Source organism: Polyodon spathula, chromosome 2, assembly GCF_017654505.1.
Source record: "Polyodon spathula isolate WHYD16114869_AA chromosome 2, ASM1765450v1, whole genome shotgun sequence".
In the NCBI taxonomy this organism is placed as follows: Eukaryota; Metazoa; Chordata; class Actinopteri; order Acipenseriformes; family Polyodontidae; genus Polyodon; species Polyodon spathula.
In genome coordinates this window covers 79,467,186-79,493,618 of record NC_054535.1, presented here as the reverse complement: position 1 = coordinate 79,493,618, position 26,433 = coordinate 79,467,186, and the positions used below count along the sequence as shown (strand labels likewise).

The following is a 26,433-nucleotide window of genomic DNA, read 5'->3' as shown; positions in this document are numbered from 1 at the left end:
ACATGCTGTTCAGGTTGATTTCCCTCTGTGTGAGTGTGTGTGTGTGCTACTCTGCAGTGGACTGGCATCCTATCCAGGGTGTACTCACACCTTCTGCCCTGTGTCTGCCGAGTTAGGCTCCAGCTCACCACAACCCTGTAAAGGATTAAGTGGATGGATATCAAGACGGTAATTCACCAGCCTTTTTAAATATTAGTAAAGAATGATTCACGATGTGTATGTCCAGATGTGTAATGCATTTTAAAACATTTCTGTGATGTTGCCCATTATCTTTTTCTTCATTTTACAAGTCTTCTATCTAAAAGTGTCCGTGTGGCTTGAAGGGGAGTGCAGGGCAGGTATATTAATTAACAGAATCCACTGAAAACTGTTTTGTCAACTAAACCACAGTCCGAACAATTAAACAGAAACATGAATACAGTTTTATTACACGACAACCATTTCAACAATTTAGATCATTATAGTATTACACAATTCAAACATAACACAAAAGAGCTTGCAATTTTCAATTTTATTTTTCATATTGTTTGCAAAAATTAGTACAATTATACATGAACATGTAAAAAAACGTTTTCATAATTACAAATTCATTTCCATATAAACACACCCTTTCTAACTTTTATTTGACATGTTTTCTGGACAGGTTCAGGAACAGCAGCAATTTCATAATCACTTAGTAAATCTCCATTAATTACACTTATAACAGACACTGTTGTCTGTAAGTGGGATTTCAAACTCAAACTCCAAGGAACTCATGACAATTTTCCCACAATATAAAAGATAATCATTTTAACTGTTTGAACTGTGCATTACTAAACCAAAAGCAATTGAGTCGTATTAATGAACAAGTATCAATTCAGAAGAAATGTTTCAAGTTCTTTATTCCACCTTATGCCTGTATTACATCATCTAGTCTATAATACATTTTTGTCTTTTAGTATTACGCATTTTGAGGTTGAATGAGTGGTGGGGTAGTGGATCAATTATATGTGTGTGTGTGTGTGTGTCTATATATATATATATATATATATATATATATATATATATATATATATATATATATATATATATATATATATATATATATATATATATATATATATATATATATATATATAAAATTTATTTATGACACTGTAGAAGAAAAGTATTGGGATGCATGGAGAGAAAGGTAGGTAAGGTGAAAGGTCACACTCACAGGCTTTCTCAAGACCAGGAACCAAAGACTCACATGAATGCCTTAAACTGCTACACCAAAGAAGTCTTAAATGATTATCAATATAGGACTTCAAGCAAGAAGTGGCATTCGTAATAGTGGAGCAACAGAGCTTAGATAAATTGCAAACATTCTGAAAAGGATTAAATAGTATGTCATTTGAGAATTTAAATTGATGTGACGAACTTGAAAATCCAAGTCAATGTGACACGTGTTTAAAGAAATATTGTGGTCGGTCTATTAGTTCATTGGTCCTAGAGTCAACGACGCAGAGCTGGGGGACATTGCATCCAGTGAGTGCCATTGTTACTTATCTTTCTTAAGCACTGCATGCACAAGGGCCGACACGTAGTGATAGATTTGAATACAAAAATACGTATTGTATTGAACATTGTTTATTATTATTATTATTATTATTATTATTATTATTATTTAAATGGACTGCCTCTTTAAATTCAGATAACATTTACAACCCTTGGCGCTGTATCATGGGATTGGCATTAAAATAAACCAATCATAATGAACAGTACAGACTCGAGTTTATTATTGTTGTCCAATCGCTGGGAAATGTGGGAGCTATCGGTTAAGAAGTCGTCGTTTCCTCTAAAATGTCGTATTTAAAGTTTGGGAGTGTAGGAGCTCAATATTTGAAAATAAATCGTTTTGTACATTTCACTGCGTTGCTATTTGCACCTAGAGTTCAGACGTGCAATGAGGTAGGAAGGTGAACATGCGTTTTGCTTTGATATTAATAGCGAAGTACTGATCGAGCTGCATTCCACAAAGTGTATACATCATAAAAATATAATGTATCATTCTTTTACAACGTTTCACAGTCCAAAGTAAATGATGTCGACACATGTTTAATTGTAAAATGTAGAAATAAACTAATGCAGATAATACAGTGAATTTAACTGATTGTAATCTTAAGAATCTACGTTTCACAGCCACTGCATTTTAGAACCTGAAGACGTTTAATTACTTTTAGAGACTAGCATTATTACAAACAAGAGTTAAGAGATCATTACCATTAATTGAAGAGACTAGTCGTACAACCATTTCTTAAGGTAAATTAAGACAGATCTGTCAGCAATATGACCTATCGTTACGACAGGCTATTGGTTAGTTTTTTTTTTGTTTTTTTTTAAATAAGTAAGCTTGTTCAGACATGAAAACAGCCTGCCTCTTTTACAGTACCTACATGAAGATGTTAGACCATGTTACCGAACCATGGCTGAGGTCTCTGCTATGTAATTTGTTTTCCTTGATTTTTTTTTTTTTTTTTTTTTTTTTTTTAAATTTAGAGATATTATTGCCCTGGAAAGGCATGTGACGATGAAGTTACTAAGGCTCGTCTGGCAGAGGAGGCCAGAAAGAAATACGGAAACCCGCCTCCAACTATCTTTTCCAAAATAATAGACAAGACGATGCCTGCAGACATCATTTATGAAGATGAGAAGGTGAAAGATACAATAAAATACATATGTTGTATTTACAACTGTTTATTTTAAAATCATCACTCCCGTTTTTTAGTTTGTACTATAAAAAGAATAGTGAATAGAACTTGTTAACTTGTTAGAAATTGTCGACTACCTAATGTTACTTTAGATAAGGAAGCCCAGACTATGGTAATTTTTGTCAGTGAAACCAGTCGTATAGATTAAGTGTAGTGGAGGATGAACCTTGTACTGATGAATTGCCCTACAGTATTAGTTATACTATTCATTTGCAAAAAAAAAAAAAGATGATTTCTTTATCTAAAACAATGAATACAGTGTGTTTTATTCGCTGCTTTTGCAGTGCCTGGCTTTTCGAGATATCAGTGCCCAAGCGCCTGTGCATTTCCTTGTCATACCTCGGTCTCCCATACCCAGAATCAGTGAGGCAGCAGACGATGATGAACAGGTACTGGAGTTTTCATCTGCAGGTTTATTATGTTGTGTCTGTATTGAATTGGATTCAATACAGACACAACATAATTGGAAATTGTAATATATATATAATTATTCCAATAATCTGGCCTTTTGTAATGTTTCTTTACTAAAAGCTATTAAAGTAGATCGTATCATTTGTGATTGTCAGGTAATTCTTAGTGTAAGTAAAGTCTTGCCTTAAGGTTTATATTGTATGTGTGTGGTTTTCTTTTTATGTTATGTTTATAAACTGCATATATGGGAATGCGTGTCCAGTGCTTAATGCTATTTTTTTTTTTTTTTTTTTTTACATAGCTTTTGGGGCACCTCCTAATAGTCGCTAAAAACATGGCAAAGAAAGAGGGTCTCAAGGAAGGTTACAGAGTGGGTAAGTATAATACACACAGAATACAAAGCCTGGGAAAGAAGAAGAAGAAGAAACAATTGAATATACAGCCTGACTGAACAAATAAAACAGTCACACACAAATATTCAGTTAAGCAAACCATGTTTATGGAAATCAGATACATTGTTTGTGTAAGTATCCCATGCACTTACAGTAAATGATCTTCCTGTCATTTCAAAAGGATACTTCATCTACATTTTTCCTAATATTGTATTTAATATCTAGCCGGTTTTATATCCTATTGTATGTTATCTGTCTCTCTTGTTCTCTCTGTTTAGGTCATTGTTTGCCGTGCCAAAATAATTTCACCAAAAATGGTTCTGAAAAGACTTGTCAGAGTTGATTGTGGGGAAATATATTGGCATTTTCCTGCTCTGTACACTGCAGCCCAAAGTTGAAACATTGCACTAAACAATGCAAGTCTGGAACAGTTTAATGAATATAAAACCTTATTTAATTAAAGTTAAAGCGTTGTGACTATGGCTTGAGCACCATATTTCAAAGCTACTAGTTTGAAGAAAGCTTGAAGGCAATATGGGCTCTATACCTGTGTACATAAACTAGGATTGTTCATTTAATATGGTTGTGATATAGATGAATTATGCAGCTGGTTCAGGCACATGTGCCTTAACCTACATACCAGTGGTTTTCAACCTTTTTAAAAACTGTACCCGTTCTGTCTGGAGGTTACAGTTCATGTAACCATGTTCACTGTTCTGTCTACTGAATGGTACCACAGTTGCAATATAAGGCAGAATAATCTGATTAACAAATACACCCCCCCCCCCCCCCCCTTCTCTGTTATTTAATATATAAATTGTTACAACAGTTTTGAACCGACAAACTTCTGTTTTAGGACGGAATATCAAATGGTAATGCTTAAAACTTTTAATTGCAAGTCTTCGGATGCACAGAATCAAAATTTGGAAATCTCTTCGGAAACGCACTCATTTGCTTTCTGTTCAGCAAAGTTATTATAAATAATCCAAAATAGCATGCACTGTAAATGTTTATCACATTACCATTCATTTCCCATCTCGGCATAATTGTGTGTGCACAACATAAAAATATTAACTTCAAGATAAAACTGTAATAATTAACAATGATAAACTTTTTACTAAAGCCAACATAAAAATGATCCAGAGGGACTCTATAAAGTTTTCTGTCGCTTGAGTTTTGATTCTTTGTTTTTCTTGTGCAAGTAAGAATTGTATACGTTTTTCAATCGAGAATGATACATGGGTATAATTTGGATTAAACACAGAAAACAAATTTAACCAGCCATTATTGCTGTTACTAAAAAAAAAAAAAAAAAAAAAAAAAAGTGCCTAATATCAGAGTAAAAATCCGCTCAAGCGAAATCACAAAACTAGTTGGACTGTAACATTTAAGCAGTTAAACAGAAATAAAATATGTATGCACAGTGGTTTAGAGATATAATACAGTTAAAAATCAATTCAAGATCATTATTTTTTTCTACTGTCTTCCTGCATACCCCCTATGACCCTTCGAAGTACTGCCAAGCATACCTGTTTGGAAACCCCTGCTATATACAATTGAGTTTATTACAGAATGGATTTATGTGTCTTTGACACACCATAGCAGAACATATTTTGGTGTGACCAGTGGAAAGTTTCAATAACAATACCTAATCATTCCAAAATGTAATTTCACATCAGGCCTGAGATTGTTACTCCAGTGCAAAATATACAGCAAGAATGAACAGGAATGTTGCAAAACTGGAAGTAAGCTATTCAGTTGTGCAAGCTTGCAACGCACTTACTGTTTACATACCTTTTCTTCTCTGTGTGTTTTAGATGGTTTTTATTTAATCTTTTTATAAAAGCGTGTTCATAATAATACAGATACAGCTTCATAATGCCATGAGAATGTAACAGGCACAGTTACATGTGTTTATAATAAACGGTTTCCCCACGGCTGTGTTTGAGCTTTACTCTAATATATATTTCACCTGCAGTCATCAACGATGGGAAGCAGGGAGCACAGTCTGTGTACCACCTGCATATCCATGTGCTCGGAGGCCGGCAGATGGAGTGGCCTCCTGGGTAATGTGAAAAGGCAGAGAGCAAGAGAGAAGCAATTGCTAAAGAAGAATCACTGGGATATAACAGACTCATTACAAGCACTTTGTGTAAGTCCCGTAGCAGATCATACAAGTGCTGGTGCTTGATTTCCAAAGCTTATTTCTAATGTTATTGCTACGTTAATGGGATGGTAAACAATTCTACATGTACACCAATAAACAACATGTCAGTAATCTAAAACAGTTTGATTACTTTTTTTCTACAGTATAATTATTCTATGGTATAATATTTTTTTGGTTTCACCGTACATATATTTGCATATGACATAACTGCTTATGAAACTGGATGGACGATGTTGCTCACACAATATTGTCACACCGCATAATTACAGTAGGGATGGAAGTAAGACTCCTATTGCATAGCAGTTTCACACATTCCGGGTTTTGCTATGAGCTTAATTAGCCGCAGTGTATGGGTAGCAAGCGCAGATGTGTTTTTATTAAACTCCTGCTAAAACCAGAAATGGATCAAACTGCTGTACAATGTGAGTCTTATTGCCATACCTGAACAAAAAAAGGCTCTTCTGGATGTTAAAGAGCGATCTTGGTATTTTTATTTTCTTTTTGGAGTTCTGACATGCACACTTTTGGTGCCAATGTCAAATTACAGTAGACTCCTTCCTTGTGACAACCATATAAAGACCATCTCCACCAGTCTTTGAAAACAGCATGACAATGAATACCTTTTAACTCTGTCCCTTTGGTGCTCATTAAGGAAGAGGTCTCACATTTACATCTTTTGACATCTATAAAATAAAATGCTTATTTGCTGTGGTAGCTACTGGCAAGAAGACAATGGATCATGGCTGTGTTGCAGAACCTGAAAGCTCCCTACCTTTTACAAAAGCACAAAACTTCACCTATCTATGCAGGTGGTAACTGCTGTTCACTATTAAAAACACATCTGGTAAAAATTGTAAATCTACAGAAAAAATGTAAACCTGCAAATGTGGAACATTAGTAGTTCCTGGTAGAAATAAGTTGTCTGTTCGAACTGTAGTCAATGGTCTATTGTTTTGGGAATTTTACAGATTGTTTTCAACACTAGCTATTGAGAATTGCAGCACACCTCCGGTATACCTTTCATTTATCATCTTCAGACCTCGTGTACCTGTGGAATACACTGTGTATTGTACAGTATACTGTAGGGAGGGAGTGGGGATTTAAGCATAAGTTAGGTGTGTAATGTTTTCATTTAATGTACTTACTTGTTAATAAAACATCCATAACTACAAATACTCCAATCATACATAAAAAACTGTTGGAAACAGGAACAATCCTTCCTTCGCACAGCAGTTTGAGCCATTTCAAGTTTTAGTGCAAGCTTTTCCTCTACATGTTTTGCCTAGAGCCTTGTATTTTCTGTTCACTGTTTTTTTTCTCCTTTTTTTAACAAATAAGTAGGATCTGAGTCTGCTATCAAAGCCATCCAACATGTTAGTTCTATTATGGTGGTTCAATTTGAAAGTCTGTTTAAAAGACACACCCAGGACTTCAGTGTAACCATATCATTGTATATTTATATATATATAATTGAGGGGTGTATTTGGAAAATGGAAATAATTCCTTTTAATATGTGCAAGAAGTACTTTGTAAGATAATTTGGTTCGGTATCTAGGAGAAAATACCCTAACCGTATTGATACCCTATTTTACCACTATTTTAATGCAAGGTCCCTCATGTGAAACCGAAAATGGATTATGTTGTGTTTGCTGGAAAAGCTTTGCAATGTCACTGGAATTGAAACAACCTGACTACTGCAGTGTGTCAGTAACAGCTGATTGGAGCTCAATTTTAATGTCAAATTTTTAGTACAAGAGTAAACTATTAAGTATGGCTGAATATTAAACCAAGTGTACTTATTATTGAAATTGTGTATGACTGTTTTGACAGTAAGTTACCACTTAAAACTTTGATTTGATCTTCGTATAAAGCACATGCAAAATAGTAACCTTTCCACTGAGACGAGTCATAAGGTACACAGTGCTGTGCCCCAGTCCATTTTGGACATCTCCGATTATACATTTCCCCATTGATCTTACATGTTTACCAAGTAACCCCCAGGCTGCAGTAAAACACAATGGGGTCCAGTTTAATGATCAGTACTGTATTTATTTGTGTGTTCAATGGTGTTATTAAGGGGGTCCATAAATCACCCCTGGAGGAAAACATCAGAAGGATTAAGATAAAGTTAAAAGGTGGTGGTGGTATTAAGATCTCCCACTGCCCCCCATGTCAGTTTCATTCTTGTTGGCTTGATAGCTGATTCTGTTTGACTGGAAGCAGGTCGCCCCACCTTCTCACAACCTCTCCTCCTGGAGGCGATTTTGACAGTTCCCCTGAATCGATACCACTGCCACAAATAGAGTCTCCATTTCAAAGACAATATATTTTGCAGCACACTGACTGACAGTATCCTCTGGAAAGTTGTTGGGAACCAAAGGAACACGCTTACCGGGGGGCGGCTTTTACACAGCCTTTACCCCAGAGCAAAACTGTTCATGTTAATTAACAACTACCAGACAAAAAGCCAATGCAATGACTTGAAATAATTTTAAATATATGCTTTTTACCCCACTGTGGTACTGTTACTAAGTCGCAGCCCAGAGTGTAGGCTACACAAAACCTGAGGAGAACATTTAAGAAAGCACCTAAACTAACTGAGCTTTAAAATTCTAGCTGAAGTATAATGCAGCACTCCATGACCCCGTCCCACTCACTTCCATTGGAGCAGAAATGCTCAGTCTAACCCTAAGTTCTGTTCTAAAGTTTTTCCCTCTATGTTTCATTGCAATTGCTACTAAAATAGTAGGGAGCTGGGGATGATTATTACTAACTAGTACTCAATTTTGTACAGAACAGGACTAAAGATCATTGCAATTGACCATCAGTTAGATATATTCTGATTGTTTCATTGTCTGAGACACCAGATACCCACCGCGCAGGTTTAGAGAATTCAAATCATAGTCCTTAATTAGACCTTTTTAATTGTTTTCAGAACTGTTGCAGAGCTCAAGTTACATATAAAATGTTATATCAATTAAGAGTTGAAACTTACTGGTCTAGACAACAAAAAATAATGTCTGTGTTAAGGGAAATTGTGTAACCTAATAATAATAGTATCATTGTTATTATTATATTCAATGATAAATAGAATTAATATAATAAATTACAAACCAAAAAAAAGTGGTCTCTGCATAATCTTTAGCAAAATCTGCTTTTGAATACTCCCGGTGTTTTTTGTGTCACCCAACCCGACAAAGTAGCTAATAATTAATTATTAGAAATATAATCAATAATAATAATAATAATAATAATAATAATTCTGGCTGTGTTGCATGCTGCATAATTACTTCCAATTAGTGATACTGACTAAGACTGCGATGTGGTTCTGATTGGTTCATCGTTAACTCGCACCTAAAACACAGGTGTAGAAAAAACAGTTTCATCTTGTAATTTTCCAATTAAAATACAGCAGGTGTGACCGCTGTAGTTTGACAGCGACATGGTGAAGTGAAGTAGTTTACAGTCCGAATTTCATTTCAGCACAGAGTTGGGCTTGTGGAGTGTCAGAACTTTTGATATTTATTTAAAGTCCTAAAAAGGTAGGTTAAGCTTTGCATTTTCGTGTAAGTATTCATTCGGAGCCCGGTATTTGTATGCAAACAACTCATAATTTAGTAAGTACGGTGGAGTTTGTTTTGGCTCTGCTAAGTAACTTTTATTTTTGTGTCTGTACAATAAAATGTTTAGAAGTAGATTTAGCTGCGAACATGGTAAATTAGGCGCGCGTTGTCTCCTCTGATGTCTGATACACTTGTTTAATCAATCCGTGTTGTCAAATAATGTCTATTTCAGGTAGTCATGTTTACACCATGACTTTTTTTTTTTTTTTTTTTTTTTTTAAAGTATACATTTTGAACCTTTAAAATGTCAATTTCAGTTTTAATTGTTTGCTGAACCAGTTTTCAAACTAGTATATCATATGACGTCAATTTAGTATCGACAGTTTCAACATAAATTCTAGACAGTAATCATATAATTAATCAAGTAAGTCTTGATTAATTATATGTAAGATGATACATCGAAACCATGTTTAATTGTATGGATTGTTTCTACAAAATACTTTTCTGTATAGTTAAATATTTAATGCAACTGTTCAATAAATAAATACGCTACATGGCAGCACGCAGAGAATGCAGATTAGAAGATTGTGTTTCTATCTTGGCCAGGGTTAAAATTATATGAAGTATTTTTGCCGGTTTACCTAAAGTCAGGATCTTTTTTTTTTTCTCTCTTTTTATGCAGTGTGTGGAAGTACCCAGATAACTAGCTGTTTTTGTACATAAGAACATAAAGTTTACAAATTTGAGGACCTCGTTTTCTGTTCTGAATGCCCCTTTATCTAATCTCCATTTGTGACCCCCGGTCTTGTTTTATTTATTTATTTATTTATGTATTTATTTCAGGTCGAAAAAGTCCCTTGGGTCGACTGTTACCTTTTAGAATTTTGAAGGCTTGAAAAAAAATATCCAGGTGGTCTTTGTTCAAGACTGAATAGATTCAATTATTTAAGTCTGTCTGCATATGACATGGCTTTTAAACTTGGAATAATTCTGGTCACTCTTCTTTGCTCTGTTTCTAGAGCACCAATGTCCTTTTTGTAGCGAGGTGACCAGAACTGAACGCACTAGTCTAGATGACGTTTCAACATATATTGGAGCATCTTGTTGGCCTTTTTGATAGCTTCCCCACAGTGACTAGATGAAGACATCTGAGTCAAACTCCTAGGTCTTCAATTTTCAGTATCTCCTGTGTGATGTTTATAATGCAAATTGTATTGCCTACTTGCAGCACCTTACACTTTTCTCTATTAAATGTGTCTGCCGAGTTCTGAATGCTGTCTAATCATTTTGAATGACCTTTGCTGCTGCAACAATGTTTGCCACTCCTCCTATTTTTGTGTCATCTGCAAATTTAACAAGTTTGCGCACTGTAACACAATGTAAGTCATTAATGTAGATTAGGAAGAGTAGAGGACCTAATACTGATCCCTGTGGTACTCCACTGCGCCATGTTCAAGTTACTAAATGCTTAATTTGTAAAGACAGAAATAGAATGGGGAAACAAGGTTGATTGTGACATGCATTTCAACATTATGAAGTTAAGACTGCCTCAAAGTTACATGCTATATAGATAGTAGATAGATAGATAGTAGTGGGTACAGTATCGCCAACCACTGCAAAATATTGAATTTGAGGCACATGTATTATGTTAAACAGAATAAGAATTCCAATAAAGAAATTGAATTGACCATCCAGATAATTAGCAGAGATGGAACCTTTTAAGGGAAAAGAGAATGCACAATACTGTTCTGTGGAAGGGAACATCATGCAGTTTCACTTGGAGTATGTCACTCCAGGCGAATCTAATAATATAAAGCTGCTGTAATTGTCCTCATTTTTATTTATTTATTTACTAAGAAACAGACCTAAAGTTTAACACTTAATTCAGGGTTGGAAATAAGATTTCATGAATTCCTGGTTTTATTATGAGTTCAATCACACACACTTCAGCTTGTCACCTATGCACTTTGGCTAATCAAGCTCATAGTGAAACTGCTATACAGCAAGTCTTATTGCCGTGACTGTAAGATCAGCGTTGTGTGGTGTCTACTTCATTAAAGTCTGGTGGATTTGCCTTCCTTCAACGTGAAGTCAATGGGTTGTACAGTAAACTGCATTACAACACATTTCTACTTCACTGCTGTGCTTTTTAAAAAAAAAAAAAGTTACGAACCTGTTTCCTGGAGCAGTACCTACAATACAATAGTTTCTACTTTTGGTTTCTACTCCAAAAACCTGGTGTTAAAGTATTTTAGTGTCTTCTATCATTTGTAGGTTTACTGGTACATTTGGAAGAAATGACAGGAAATGGTGTTAGGAAACCTAAGTTTTTGGTTAATTTCACAGACCTGAATTAACAGTAATCTTTACCTAGTGTTGCCTAAATCGAAGTGCAAGTCAAGGTCTGTTATGAACCAGCTGTTAATCTATTTAGGGCAAAGGTAAAAGCTGTCCGCAAGCTTTTATAATGTTATCTGTGCACTGTGAACTTTACCTTGAGTACTCTCTGATCGGACAGTGTCATGTGTCCAAATTGGGGCTAAAAGGCATTCCACTTGTGAAACTGCAGACTGGAGGTTGAGGATTTGACTCTTCTAAAACAGATTTTTTTTTTTTTCAACCCTCTTTCTCAAGGTAAGATTTACAAAAGTGTGTGTTTTTTTTTTTTTTAAATCCAAGTTTACAGAGCTTGCTGAAAAATGGATTTGTGTTGGTTACTTGATTTTAAAGCATTTACCTACCAAATTGTGCTGAAACATGACCTTGCATGCATGGGGGTTAAAGACATGCACAACAGAAAACATTACTAATGTTCAAATGTGTGATATTATGCTAGATAATTATTTAACAAGCAACCTGTATTCTTTTTATTTATTTTTTTAATTGACTACTGTAGCTGTTCATTTTTGCTTGGTCTGATTTTTTTTTTTTTTTTTTTTTTTTTTTTTTTATATACTGAGCATCAAAAGAAATGTATTGCTGTTATAGCACAGTAATTTCCGAAAAAAAAGGTATATAAATGGACATTGACAATATGTTTTTGGTTTCTTTTTAATCGCTAGATGCATCCTTGATTGACACCCTTGAGTGACTATAATTGAAGCATATGCACTTAATTACCTAATTAGTGAGGCAGTTGATTGGACACTGGATGTGGAGTGATTTCAGCTGTTGAATTGCAAACTTGAATAAAAGCAATAAAGAATCACAGAAAAAAAAAAGCCACATCTGTCAAAAGAGCAGCGCCTTCATGCAATTGGCATGCTGGAGGCTGGACTAGAGCAGCGTACTGTGGCTCGCAGTCTTTGATGCTCACAGCCAGCAATTTCAAATCTGGCGAGACAGTATAACCAGACCCTCTGTCAATGACAGGCCGTGAACTGAGAGACCAAGAGTCGCAACACCGTCCCAAGATCGATGGATCATTTTGCAGCATCTTCGTGATGTCGATTGTTAATCGGCACCGTGAAAAGTCACTGCACCTGCTCTAACAAAGTGTAATTTTTTTTGATCTCATCTAGTGAATTTTATCCAAGTATAAGTGATAAGTTTCTTTTGATGCTCTGTATATTTGCACGGAAGCTTGTGCTCACTGTTTTAGTGCTGTGTTTTTATTAAGGTAGGCACAATATCTGTGCTCTAGCACTTTGGGTTTGTCTAAGCCTGAATGTCTATTGTTGGCTATTGAATTCTTCACTGCAGAATCGGCTAGTTTTATAATACCAGTAGCAAATGTAAAGCATCAGTTGAGGACTAATTTGACGTTTTAAGAGGTCAACAGCTGCATTGTGTAAGTGGGTGAAATGTAAAAGCAGTTGGGAAAGCCAGTGGGCAGATGCAGTCACTTGACCTCCTTAGTTTAGTGTAGATTTTTTTTTTATTTTTTTTGGGGGGTGGGTTGTGATTTGTATTTCATCTGTTTGTCTGCCGTGCAGAGTTTTTTGTCATGTTGTGATGTACATTTCTACATTTTGTGTTGATTATAATCTGTCCCAAGGAGGGTGTGTAGCTCAGTTGTATTTCCTGAATTTGGTAGTAAAGAAGTATGTAACTGGTCTTTCTGTTGTAGTTTACTTAAATACCCCGATGAAGCAGTTGACTTTCTTATTTCTTTTCTGTGTACATGGAGACTTGCAAATATTGCTGGTGCATTCCAGTAGCTCACAGATTTGAGATCCTTTTTCTTGTATAATAGTGTTTGATAGTGACAATGCACAGCCTGTACCACAAAGTGCAAGCAAAATTCAGCTAAAAATGGTTGGACATGAGAAATCATCATAAACTAAAAAAATATCCTTGCACTTTCATATGCTAGATTTTGGGTTGTACTGAAAGACATTGCTTCCTTATAACCAGCCTCTCGATGAATAGCAGAGTAATATAGTTAACATGCTTTTTAGTATTATAAACCTGTTTGTTTCATTGCCTTGTGAATGGGTTTTATTATCTACTGTGACTCTGTGGTTACAGGGCCCTTGTATTGGCACTTTAAAAGAACAGTTCATCTACTGTAGGTATGCCAAAGCAGTTATTGCAGACTATATGGAGTATTGCAAGTTGGGGTCATTCTATTATGTTGATTGGAACTAAGAAAATGGCTTAAACCATATTTGGATTGTAGTTGCCATTCAGGGTAACTGGTAAGTTTTGGTTTAGCATATTCTCAATCTTTTCATGCACTTAGTAATTTTGAAATAACCTTACACATTTGTTTTCAGTGTATTTTTTCACACTTTATTTCTGTACATATCTGGCTTGACGTATAAGAAATTTTCAGAGAAGTCGTTGTCGGATCAGGGATGCATAGCAGTTTGATCCGTTCCTTGTTTAACTGAGTTAAGACACGCCTGAGCTTATTTATGCACTGTGGCTAATCACTTGGAGTAAAACCTGGAACAGGTGAAGCTTCTATACAATTGGAATCTTCTCTCCATCCCTGTCAGAGTGGAGAATGAAAGCTTTTAATTTAGGTATTCTGTTGACATTGCCGCTCACAAAAGCATACAAGGGTTTGGCTGAACCTTAAAAGGGAAAATAATGAACTTTTAAAGTATGATTTATTTATTTATTTATTTACAGCTACTTTATCGAAAGATTTCAAGGATGTTTACTTTTTTGTGGTCCTTGATAACCCTAGCTAGATTTGTTTTTATTGGAGCATTTTACAGAATCCTCTGTATATTGGATACCCACAAATACTGGAGGTGGTGGTTGAAATCTTGGGGCATCCCCCATGCTGTAAAATTCTCCAATAGAATCCTGGGTTTACTACTCCCAGCATAGTACTGTAAATGTCTCTACCAGCTTTAAACCTGCAAATAAACTGCTGACCTGTATACTGTGCAGCTGCACACAGTTGGCACCCATGCTGTATTTCTTCATGGGCCAACATAGTCCAATCATTAAAATAACGCAAGTCATTAAGAAATGTAGCAATACTTGTCTGTCATAAAAGGGCAGATATAGGACGTTCCTGTTGCTGTGTCAGACCCTCTGCTGCAGTTTGAGCTAACAATTTAACCTGTGTAGAGGCAAGCTACAGTAGCTGGATTTAACAAGGTAGTTTGCATTTAACATACTGTAGCACAGATTGTGGGAACCTGTTCAGCTTGGTTTCTAAGCTGTTTGGAGTCCTTTGTAAAATATATTGAAATATTTAATTAATGAAGTGAATAAGGGAGGATGGAAGCATAAGTTACAAAGATCTTTGTTTCAGATATTACCAAGTAGACTTCAAAGAACTTTGCCTGCTTGGTAATATCTGAAACCAGAGGACGTGAAAAAAAAACCAGAGGGCACGTTTTTAAACATGGACTTAAGTACAGTAGGTCTCTGGAAGCTTTAGTTACAGCTCTGCTGTCTTGTGTTTTTTTTTTTGTGTGTGTGTATGGTATCCTGGTACAGACACCTAATTTGCTAAGCATTCAGTGTTCTATACAGTTCTGCAGTGTAAAGGCAATGTTTAGTACGGCTTGCTTCCTTGTGTTATTTCTGACAACTAAGGCTTATCTTTCTCTTTCTCCAACAGTAAATTCAAGATGTCGGTGAACTGGGATCAAATGGAGGTTGATCAGACTGAAAGGTACTGCAAGGGGATGTGCTTTTAATGCAGTATCCTCCCCTGCTAGGATGCACTCTGACTTGCAGAACTCTTTCATGGCTTGAGTGTTTGTTCTGAGCTGTATCTTGTGCTAAATGCAGAATTTGTAAACCTGGTTTGTACAGTAACATGTTTAACCCCCTCAGTGTATGGACAAGGCAAGTAGAATTTAAATCCTATACACTGAAATGTGTCCAAAACAAATTTAATATATAATATCATTTTTTAAATTAAGGTAACAACACTATAAACAAACTCACCTCAATGTTTTCATTTAATGTTATTAATCATTGTGAAACTTGTTCACATTTTAGTTTTTCTGCAATATATTTTTTTTTTCCTTTTAGCAAACTTTTTTTTTATTTTGGGAGGGGGGAGGTCAGTTGTGGTGGTTTTGTTTGCAGTATTTTAAAATTCTGGTAAGCTGAATCTTCAAAATGCTCCACTAATTGCTTCACAAAACAAGGGACACTTTTGGTTCAGCTGCCTCCTAGCCATATGGTGTGTTAATACTTTTTAAACTAGTTTTTAAACACACTTTGTTCTTTCCTGTAGTTTTCTGGATATCTCCCCATTTGTGAGAGAATACATTGGAAGCCCTCTGACCACCTCTAACCCTGCATCAAACACTGGCTTCTTCAATGATGTCAAGGTCCCGCAGAATGGAAATTACTCCCACATTGTAGTCAGTGGAGGAAACTCCCTGATGCAGGATGAGAAGAAAGCAGGAGCAGTATTAGAGATACAAGTAGAACCACCATCAAATGGAGATCAGGAATCTTTGACCACAGGGAATGCAGAAAAACCTGAACAGTCAACTCTTGAAGAGGCTGACCTGACATCGTCAGTGTTGGGAGACACAATATTGGCAGCAAAAGATGAATCTGTTGAGCAGCAGGTAGTTCCGGAGCAGTTATCCAGCCTGTCTGGAAATGAAGAATCATCAAGAGTTCCTGAGTTCAGCTGTGTAACCGAGGAAGAGAATGAGCCGGAACCCTGTGCCCAGGGAGCAGACGTGCATCACGTTCTCCAGCAACAAGATGTATTGGACAGCGCTCAGAACAAAGAGAAGCTGGATGCCCCCCCAAAACCTCCTAGATCACCTGGACCCAATGACCTTTTATTTCCCACAGGTAGTGTGTGTGTGTGTGTGTGTGTGTGTGTGGTTGAAGAATCTGGATTGATAGTGGATCGTGAGGACTGACATTTAATATACTGTATTTCCTGTAGAGGAAAATAGAATCTGTCTACCTCTGCTGACTCTTTGCTTACCAAAGCGTATAAAAAGTTGACGTTTTGATATCACTGTTTCAATAGTACAATAATCATGCTCTGGGCCTTTTAAACAATCTGCCTGTGTCTTCTCAACACTCATTTGACTTCCAGAGTCTCGGTGCAACAGCTGAACCCAAACAATCAGGAAGGCAGTCATGCGGAATGTCGCTCTCGTCAAAGTGAACAAACTACTCTCTGCATTCTGACACGCAGGCATCTGCAGTTCTCTCGACATTTTGCTTCTCATTCGTGCAGTCGTGTTTGTAGTTTATCTGCCTGAACACATTTAACTGTATAAATTATTGCATGACAATATTTCACCACAAATATTCACATGTTTTGCTGTATTGTAGATGCATTTATCCTTTTTTTTTTAATTTAAAACACCATTTAATGAACAGCTTACCATTGTACAGTATTTCAAAATATAAAATATATCGAATATCGTCATTGCTAAAAATCTGATTAGTTACAGTATTGTCTGACAAGCTTAAAGCTGTGTTGCCAATAGCCGAATGTGACAAGTTTCAATTAATTGCGTGTTAGCCCTCCAAAACAAGGTTCTTGGTTGTAATATTATGCTGCAGTTGGAATCAATTTTTTTTTTTTTTAGGCATAGCTCTGTAGAAATATTCAATTTAAAACAAAAGTTTTGTCTATATAGCTGGGTACTGTATTTGCAAGTTATTTCCTCCTGTATTTAATGTCATGTAATTTGAGCTCCTTTTAGCTCGCTCTATCAGACAAATCCCAGCTCGGGTATTCTGCATGCTGTAGAGAAGGTGACGGTCACAAATTCCCCACGCTTGGTTTTACTGGCTGTCTGTGAAGAGACTTCCTGTTCAAGAGCTGCTCATTAGATTAGTGCTGTGTCTAGCTTGCTAGTTCAAGGCTATATCAAAACAAGCTTCCGAGAGAAGTTGTTCCCCGAGAGAAATTCAGCCATGAACCTATGCCCTTGCTTTAATTTTTCTCAAGATGGGATAACTATAGTTGAACCTACGGCTGTCCGGGTGCCTGTCACATCCCTGGCTCCTTCAGAAGTGATGTGGACCATCAAGAGGGACGAGCCGGTGAAGCTGCGGATAACGCAGTCTGGGCCAGGGTCTGAGACTCCATTGACGGTCCACCAGATGTTTCAGCATGCAGTGGAACAATATGGGGAGACCCCTGCCCTTGCTGTTAAAAAGGAGGGCCAGTGGGCAACCATGACTTTCAGGGAGTACTACAATGAATGCAGACTGGCAGCCAAAAGCTTTCTTAAGGTGAGTTCCAGTAGTGGGGTGTTTTTGATTCAGGGTGTGATTTTATTTATTATATATATAAATTGATGGCTCCTAACCATCTGGTAGTGAATCTGGAGAAGTATTTTGTTTTAGTGTGAATATTTCAGAAATGGGATCCAATTTATGTACATGGTTCTGGGGGCAGAAAGTTTTAGTTCTGCTTTCCAACAAATTTCAACAAGTAAAATGCTGTACATTTTAGTGGTTTGTTTAAAGCTGTTTAGTAATGCTTTCCCCTTGTATATTGATGGAAGATTGCAATGTGAAACTATTGTAAGCCTGTGTTTATTTTGAGATGTCTCCTGTAGTTTCCACTGTATGGAATGTTTGTGGTGTGGGTTTTTTTGTTTTGTTACCTCTCTCCTGTTTGTTGGCAGAGTTGGTTTTTTGACCTTTTTTTCCAGAAACTACAGAAGTCTCAGTGCTTTAAGATGTCCAAGAATTTAGTTCTTCTGGATTTGGTGCATTGTAACTTGTATAGAACTAGCTTATTCAATGGGGAAAGTGCATTTGTAGGCTACATTCAGAAGGGTCAAACAGGTGCAGTTTTTTATTTTTTTTTTATTTATCAAATGGCAGGCTTTATAAAGTGTTACAAAGGTTTAAGGAATTTAATACCCTGCTCTCTGATATTGTATTCCAAACATAGGTTGGGCAATACAGAGGGGGTAACATTATTCACAGAGGTAGTTTTTGTTTTTTAAATTGTCAGCAATTACAACTGGGATTTTTTATTTTTATTTATTTATTTAGTTTTAAATGCAGATTTTATGAGTAAATATGTAAAGTGTACTACAACTTCACAACCTAACCACACACTTCGTGCTTCTGCTTTTAAGTCTTTATGTAATGATTTTATGAATAAATCTAGTAATACTGACTTTTTTTTTTCCCCCCTTAGTTGGGCCTGGAACGTTACCATGGCGTTGGTATCCTGGGGTTTAACTCTCCAGAGTGGCAAAATCGCAAGAATTTGGGAAATTTCACCAATGTAGTTTTAGCTACATCAACATAGACAAGCACTTTTAAATAGTACACCAAGCCATGTTACTTCTAAATTACAAAATTGCAGTACGTACTCCAATTTCTGGGCGGAGTTGAGGTTCTCCAGCCCTGTGCGGTAAGTCAGAATGATGTAATCTAGTCTTGTGATGTGCGTACTTGAGTTGTGTGGTGGGGTGTTGTGTGTTTTTTTAATAAACAAACTCTGCACTTCTAGTTTTAAATGTACGTTTAATTTTGAAAATGCAGCCTGTTTTAAAGTGTAACTAAACTGCTTTGACCACATTGCACAGCAAAAGTAGCTGTGACCACAATGCTGCTTTTGTACAGCAAATGGTGAAGCTGCACAACTTTTAGCTGTCTGCACCTGTCGCATTTGTCTGCGACCAGAAGTATGAATCGGACTTTAGAGTTTTCCACTATTCTGAAACGAGCCATGTGTTGTAAAGAAAACATAAGTTGGCAACCTTCTGTTCCCTGATTCATTTGTTCTTTATTTACAGACAACCACTCACGATTTGTTTATTTTAGCAGTCATCCTTTTACTTTGTTTGCTTGCTCAGCTGGGGTATCTCATTCGTTGACTTGCATAGCTACACGTAAATGCTGCATGCGTACCTATGGAAGGCCGCCTGGGCCAAAAATTTGTTAGTACATGCTTTTAAATATTTATTACACCTTCTAATTTGACTTTGGTACATGCAGTAATTCTAATTATTTGTACTTGCTAATTTGGCCAATTCGACGACTGCAAATGAAATACGAACCAATGAATTTAAAGAAAATACATGTAACAAGTTATCCAATTAAGTCACCTTACATCTGCCATTCCCTGCCCAATTCGCGGCAGTACATGGACTTGACATTGGGTAAAGTCTTTTGAAAGTAAATAATCCAATAGGGTCCAATAGGCTAGTCTGGGAGGGTCCAATAAACTTGGACCCTCCCAGACTAGCATCAATCACTTGAATTCCATGGTAACCTCACTGTAATCAATGTCATTCAAGTGTTGAAGTCTGCCATTTGAATCTAATGTTAGCTATGGCAATTCCAATATTTTTGTGTAAAATTGATATTAGAAAACAAATGATTGTGTACATTAATACGAACTGAACTCTGTCACGGGCAACATTGTCTGTCAAGAAGTTGGCAGCACTCCGCAAATCTACGGTGCAGGTAGAAAATGCATAGTTCAATTGCATTCATTTAGAACACTTACTATTTTGTATCTTGATTTGTCCAGATCAATATCTGTACTAAGTGTGCTTATGAGCCATCTATATGTACACAAACAAACAATTTACAGACTCCTGCAGATTTGTATTTTCAGTGTATGACAATGCATATTTCAACATAAGTGCCTAATTGTAGCCTTAACCATGTGTATTGGTAGACTAATATAGAAAGAAAAATCATATGTTAATTCAGTTTTAGCATTTTGTATTGACCACATCTTTGGCACAGTGTACCTAGGTAACCAGATTCTATAGAGCTGACATGGGAATTGAACTGCTCTGCGTTGCACCATCTTAAAAACCTAAAGCCACGCCTAAGGTAGTGTGTAAGAGAAGTTGGTTAAGACATGTGCTATAACTAAGGTTGAACTTGCATGTAGCTGGTGAAAGCATGCCTTGACTACTGTAAAAGTTACCCATATGTAGAGAGGTTTACCTTATATGTATAATCCCTGGTAGACAATTTTTATTTTTATTTTTTTTCCAAACTGCTGAGTTTGAACTATCCAGTTTTAATATTGCTTCACTGCAGCAACCCACTTATCCATCTGGAGTCTTGAAGATTTATGGGGCACCTCCTATATTGTGGCAGTTTAGCCTAGAAAGTCACTGCTTGACCAATAAGGGTTGCTAAAGTATAAGACAGTTTGTGCCCAGATTTTTTCCCCAAGAATCGGTAGTTTTTGCATTGAATTCAGTTGTGAATAATTCTTTAGGTGGAGCCAGGCATTCCAATTTGATTTTGGTCCAGCAACAAAATCTTAACTTGAATAATCAAGGTTTTTATCATATTTGCTTTATTTCTCTCTTCAGAGGGTTGGCTGTGGGTATCTATACAACTAACTCCCCCGAGGCCTGTCGGTATGTGGCAGACAACTGTGAAGCAAATGTCCTGGTGGTGGAGAATCACAAGCAGCTGACCAAAATCCTACAGGTAACAACAGTGGCCAGACACTGTGTCCCAATGTCCTTGTTTGCATATTAGATCACTTGGAACGGAAGCATTAAGCAAATTTTGGGGGACGTTCAAAGGCAAATATGTGATTTCTACCATAAAACCTGTACAGCCACCTGAAGTGGTCACCTGCTGTTTCCACTTTTTTCAATGTTAAACATTTTGTACGTTTTCCCTCTTCCGTTGTCTACTTTATCTTTGGCTGTTGAGTTAATCTCCAATTTAAAATTGGTCTCAAGTAATTTTACGTATTTTTCCAATTACTTAGGTTAAGGACCAGTTGCCCCACCTGAAGGCTATTGTTCAGTACAAAGATGAGCTGAAAGAAAAGCAACCAAACCTCTATACGGTAAGCTTTCTGTTTTTTAAATGAACTGCACGCACCAATGGAGTGTTCAGTTGGTGAAAATGCAGACAGATGTATACATTTGTGTCCCATAAAATCTTCTGCACCACTGAAACTTCGCCTATAGCTGCATCTTGGTCACGCCTTGTGGATAATATCTCTTGTTTTTATAAATTCCCATGTGCAGTGGAAAGAGTTCATGGAACTGGGCAAGCAGATCCCTGATGCACAGCTTGATGATATCATTAGGTCCCAGAAGGCCAATCAGTGCTGCAGTCTGATCTATACGTCTGGGACCACTGGCCAGCCCAAGGGGGTCATGCTGAGCCATGACAATGTGAGTATAAACCTCCATGGGCTACCATGCAGGACTAGGATGCAAGACCCATTCCCTCTGCTTGTAGTAGGATCTATTACAACAAGAGGTGGCTCACTCAGGACATGGGGTGGGTTGAGAGATTTGTTTATTACAATATATTTATTTATCTGTTTTCAGTTCACATGGACAGCGGAAGCTGCTGGTAAGATGGCTGATTTGAGAAATGGGACTGAGGAATGTGTTATAAGTTACCTTCCACTCAGTCACATTGCAGCTCAGCTTATTGACATCTGGATTTCCATGAGATTTGGAGCAACCACTTACTTTGCAGAGCCAGATGCATTGAAGGTGAATATCTTTAGATTTAATTTCACTTTACCAAATTTCCTGGCATTATGAAGACTGACAAATGTTTTAAATTATGTACTGTGTATGAAAACCCAGGTCACACTTTTAAATAAATTAACTGATAGCTTAAGTGACTCGTGTCTCAACTCTGCTGAGCATCATTCTTGAGTAATTGTTTCTGTGTCCAAGGTGCTACTCTCCCTCTTTTGATATACAAGCTTATGCTCAGGAAGGGACATTGCCTTGAGTGCTGATCCCATTGGGCTGTGTGTGCTCAAACAGCATGTGTCGTACACGTGTACAGTCTTGATGTGTTCCAGAACAGGGTGATGGTCTGAGGGACCACAGCTTGAGACTTGCGTTCTTAATCAAGACTGTAAGTTCCTATCAAGTAAAGGTGCTGGGCTCTGTTTTCAGGGTTCCTTGGTGAACACGATGCGCGAGGTGCGTCCGACCGCCTTTATGGCGGTGCCGCGGGTGTGGGAGAAGATGCAGGAGAAGATGCAGAGCCAGAGTTCCAAGTCCTCTCTCGTGAAGAGGAAGGTGGCGGAGTGGGCAAAGTACATCGGACTCCAGGCAAACTACAACTTCATGAACGGGTACTGTACCAGACTCTTCCTGATAACTGTGCCCGGCCTGCATTTTAAGGGTGTGTTTGTCCTAGATGTTATGGGTCGCCAGGTTCCAATTGGGCTTTTTGTAAATCTGTACAATGCAGCAGGTAATGAGCAATTGAAATGCAAGGGGTACAGGAATACCAGTATAATCTCATTTTAACCCTTTCAGGATGTTGCAGTGGGATGCTCCCCCAGGACCAGGCTTTTTTAAAAAATATATATATTTTAAATTTATTTTGGGTGTAGTTGACTCTTCATATAAAAATTCAGTTTATTTTGCAGTAGCATCTTGGAAATGGTGTCTTTTTTTTTCAGAACACTCTGGGGAACATTATAAAGTACTTGAAACCATACAAATGTTTCCCTTTATTTGTCTCTTATTATGTATTCTGCTTAGATACATGTATACAAACATGTTCTATGACGCGAGGGACCTTGCAATTCTTCCTGGAGGTTTTGTTGAAAACATTGCTGTTTGGGCAAATTATCAGACATTGTTTCACCTGAGTGATTACAATGACATAATACACGTTTATTCTCAGAGTCTTAAACAATAATGGCCACCACTTTTTTTTTTATATATATAATATATAAAATTTTCACAAAAGAATGCCCTTCTGTGATGTCATAAGACCGCACACCCAAAAGCTGCATGTAACAAACTATAAAAACATTCTTGTATGCAGCACTGCTCCAACCTCCTGAGCCTTAATAAAAGCTGTTGCATTATGATCAACAAATTCTTCAAATCCAACTCTCTAGCTACACTGCTGTGAGACAGTACCTTTTTGTGTCCCATGGTCTGACTGCAACTTGTCTATTGCAGTAATTGCATACAGTAACCAGAAGCCTCTGCTTTTCATGTCGTGCTGCTATTTTAAATGTCTGCAAATTTCAGCGTTGGATGTAAAATGCAGCACTTACAAGTAAGTGAACTTTCCAAAGTGCCTGCTGGTTTTCTCTGGATCATATTTTCATTAACCAAGGCAATCAAAATGGGGATAAGACTTCTTTAGGTTGTGTGTGTTTGTCTTTTGTTTTAATGTTTATGGTGTATGGAGTTTCTTTTTTTTTTTTTTTTTTTTTTTTGCTTAGAAATCAAACTGTGCCCTGGGGTTACATGCTGGCAAACAACCTCGTATTTAAGAAGGTGCGGGCAGCACTGGGACTGGATCGCTGCACAAAATGTTTCACTGGAGCAGCACCCATTACCAAGGACACGCTGGAGTACTTCATGAGCCTCAACCTGCCCATCTACGAGCTGTACGGCATGAGCGAGAGCACTGGCCCGCATGCCATCTCCAGTGAGGCAGCGTTCCGCATCATGAGGTCCGTTCCACAGACCGACCATTTCTCTTGATAAGTACAATGAAGTCCTTTTAAGTGTGCTTGTCCTTCCAAAGTACTGTGTTAACCACATCTAGTAAAGCATTATGACGCACATGGTCAAAAGTACTCTACGTGTCCCATGTATTAGATGTCCACTATGTACAGTTTTTAGCTCAGCTGTGGTTTTGTTTCAGCTGTGGTAAGGAGATTCCTGGATGTTCTACTAAACTGGATAAGCCAGATGAGGAAGGGAATGGTGAGATCTGTTTCTGGGGACGCCACGTGTTCATGGGCTACCTCAACATGGCTGACAAGACGGAGGAGGCTCTCGACCAGGAGGGCTGGCTGCACTCTGGGGACCTGGGCAAGCATGACCCTGAAGGCTTCCTTTATGTTACTGGCCGCATCAAGGGTAAAATGACTAATGTAGTGAAAACATGAGGGGTTTTTAATATTGAGCATTAACATTGGAAGGATATTTTGATATGTCCCCTGTTTGCAATGAGGGATTTTAGGTTTGAGAATCTGTGGAGGAGGGATCTGTCATTTGTGAACATTTGACTCAATCATTAGCATCTGTTTTTTGGTAAGCTCATTTTCCATTTCGGGTCTTCCCCCATAGAGCTGATCATCACTGCAGGTGGGGAGAATATCCCCCCGGTGCCCATTGAGGATGCTGTGAAGCAGGAACTCCCGATCATCAGCAACGCCATGCTGATCGGAGACAAGCGCAAGTTCCTCAGCATGTTGCTGACCCTTAAGGTACCACTGTACTACTATGGCAGTATTATCTATTGCAGTGATAGTTTGTTTGCATTATCCAGCATTTCATATTCTCCTTTTTTAGTGTGTGGATTTCCATTTTTCATATTTACAAAAGCAAGCTTATTTTAATTTTTCACTTCTCTCTAATCCCAACCCACATCCCCAGTGCAATGTGGATGATGAAGGGGAGCCAACTGATGAACTGACACCCCAATCCAAGGAGTTCTGCAGGCAGACAGGCTGCCGGGCCAGTCGCTTGTCTGAGATCACCAGCAAGAAGAACCTGCCTGTTTTCAAAGCCATCCAGGCGGGGATTGACCGGGTCAATGCCAAGGCAACCTCCAATGCCCAGAAAATCCAAAAGTGGACCATCCTGGAGAAGGAATTCTCCATTTCAGGGGGAGAGCTTGGTGAGGAGCTTTATTCCAAACCTGATCACCATCTGTATTTGTTTCTTGGATTGTTTTTTTTGTTTTATGGTACATGTTCATCCTTTTGTGAACTTGCAAGCAATTGTGTGTAGCTTTTTTGTTATTTTTAAAGGCCCCTATTGCATACTATAGCAATGGAACTGTGAAATAAGTAAAGGTGTCTATGCAAAAAAACTTTCCTGTTTTAATGTGGAGTATTTTGTATAATTTTGATGGGTCCTTTCCAGCTTGTTTCCCTATTATCTGTTATATTTTATCAAACTCTCTTTGGTATCACTTCAAATTGTAAAGATAGCACAGCTGCTTGGCATCTAACATCACTTGCTTTGTTTCATCTTAACAGGTCCAACAATGAAGCTGAAGAGGCCTGTTGTGCAGAAAATGTATAAAGATCAAATTGAAGAATTTTACTTGTAAAGTGTACGAGATCTGTTGATCTGTTTTTAAAGAAGCCAAGGCTTTTGAACTATGAATAGGAATTTGTTTTCCTGCTTCTATGGATCGTTCATTTCTTAATCTTTGCACAAAACACCATCACGTTTCTTAGATGACATGTATAATAATTGCTTTCTTTTAATTGCCAGTACCTAAAGGTGGTTGTTTTCTACAAACCTTAAATTTACACGTATCTTTAACACCAATTGTATATACACAGTTTCTAAATAACGATCGCATAGTGCCAAATGTATATATGCAATTTCAAAAGCCATTCTTGCTGTCTTCTGAGTTTTTTGCACTGTTAATAATAAACTGTTTCTGAAATTTACAAGTAGTTGTCATCTTTAGAAGGTGAAAAGCTTAATGCATCCTGGATATGTAAAATAAATGCATGAGGTGTGTTCAAAGGCTCAGTTTGGTTAGTCAGAAGGCCATAGGTGATTTGTCCTGATAGAACATGTGAAAAGCACATGTTGCCCTGTGGACAGGTGTGTGTGGTTAGAGGACAGAGCATACGTGAATTGCCCAAAGTGTGCAAATACAGTACATACTGCTTATAGCGAGTTACTGCAATATCTTCCCTTTTTTTTTTTTTTTTTTTTTTTTTTTTAAGTTTCTGGTCCAATGGAATTGCATTCTATAGTTAATGCACAAATTACTAATCTACACAATCAAAATACATCTGGGGCCTATTGCACAAGTGGTTTAGTTTGAGTTAAGAG

The 26,433-nt window shown here is 37.3% G+C and overlaps 2 protein-coding genes across 3 annotated transcripts; both read left to right on the top strand.

The window, feature by feature from the left end:
* Positions 1–1,766: 1,766 nt before the first annotated feature.
* On the top strand, positions 1,767–5,820 carry hint2 (histidine triad nucleotide binding protein 2). 2 transcript variants are annotated; one of them, XM_041231390.1, is made up of 5 exons: positions 1,767–1,932; positions 2,521–2,676; positions 3,017–3,121; positions 3,445–3,517; positions 5,514–5,820. In XM_041231390.1, exons 1-5 carry the CDS (start codon positions 1,825–1,827, stop codon positions 5,603–5,605), a joined length of 534 nt encoding a protein of 177 aa, XP_041087324.1. In that variant the 5' UTR covers positions 1,767–1,824; the 3' UTR covers positions 5,606–5,820. The 2 variants fall into 2 exon arrangements, with proteins under 2 accessions (XP_041087324.1, XP_041087332.1); XM_041231398.1 differs by lacking the exon at positions 1,767–1,932 and adding an exon at positions 1,994–2,283.
* An 8,920-nt stretch (positions 5,821–14,740) lies between these two features.
* On the top strand, positions 14,741–26,039 carry LOC121301640 (long-chain-fatty-acid--CoA ligase ACSBG2-like). Its single transcript, XM_041231205.1, has 17 exons — positions 14,741–14,824; positions 15,294–15,347; positions 15,921–16,498; positions 17,619–17,905; positions 18,828–18,883; positions 19,029–19,046; positions 19,093–19,104; positions 20,977–21,097; positions 21,387–21,467; positions 21,652–21,801; positions 21,961–22,131; positions 22,549–22,730; positions 23,844–24,077; positions 24,272–24,489; positions 24,700–24,839; positions 25,009–25,252; positions 25,617–26,039. Exons 2-17 carry the CDS (start codon positions 15,304–15,306, stop codon positions 25,688–25,690), a joined length of 2,610 nt encoding a protein of 869 aa, XP_041087139.1. The 5' UTR covers positions 14,741–14,824; positions 15,294–15,303; the 3' UTR covers positions 25,691–26,039.
* Positions 26,040–26,433: the final 394 nt, after the last annotated feature.

Coding starts and splice junctions, on each gene's coding strand:
- hint2 (XM_041231390.1), top strand. CDS start 1,825: ATGTCGTATTTAAAGTTTGGGAGTGTAGGAGCTCAATATTTGAAAATA. Junction 1,933..2,520: donor GAGTTCAGACGTGCAATGAG/GTAGGAAGGTGA, acceptor TTTTAAATTTAG/AGATATTATTGCCCTGGAAA. Junction 3,518..5,513: donor CAAGGAAGGTTACAGAGTGG/GTAAGTATAATA, acceptor TTTCACCTGCAG/TCATCAACGATGGGAAGCAG.
- LOC121301640 (XM_041231205.1), top strand. CDS start 15,304: ATGTCGGTGAACTGGGATCAAATGGAGGTTGATCAGACTGAAAG. Junction 16,499..17,618: donor TGACCTTTTATTTCCCACAG/GTAGTGTGTGTG, acceptor ATTTTTCTCAAG/ATGGGATAACTATAGTTGAA. Junction 17,906..18,827: donor CAGCCAAAAGCTTTCTTAAG/GTGAGTTCCAGT, acceptor TTCCCCCCTTAG/TTGGGCCTGGAACGTTACCA.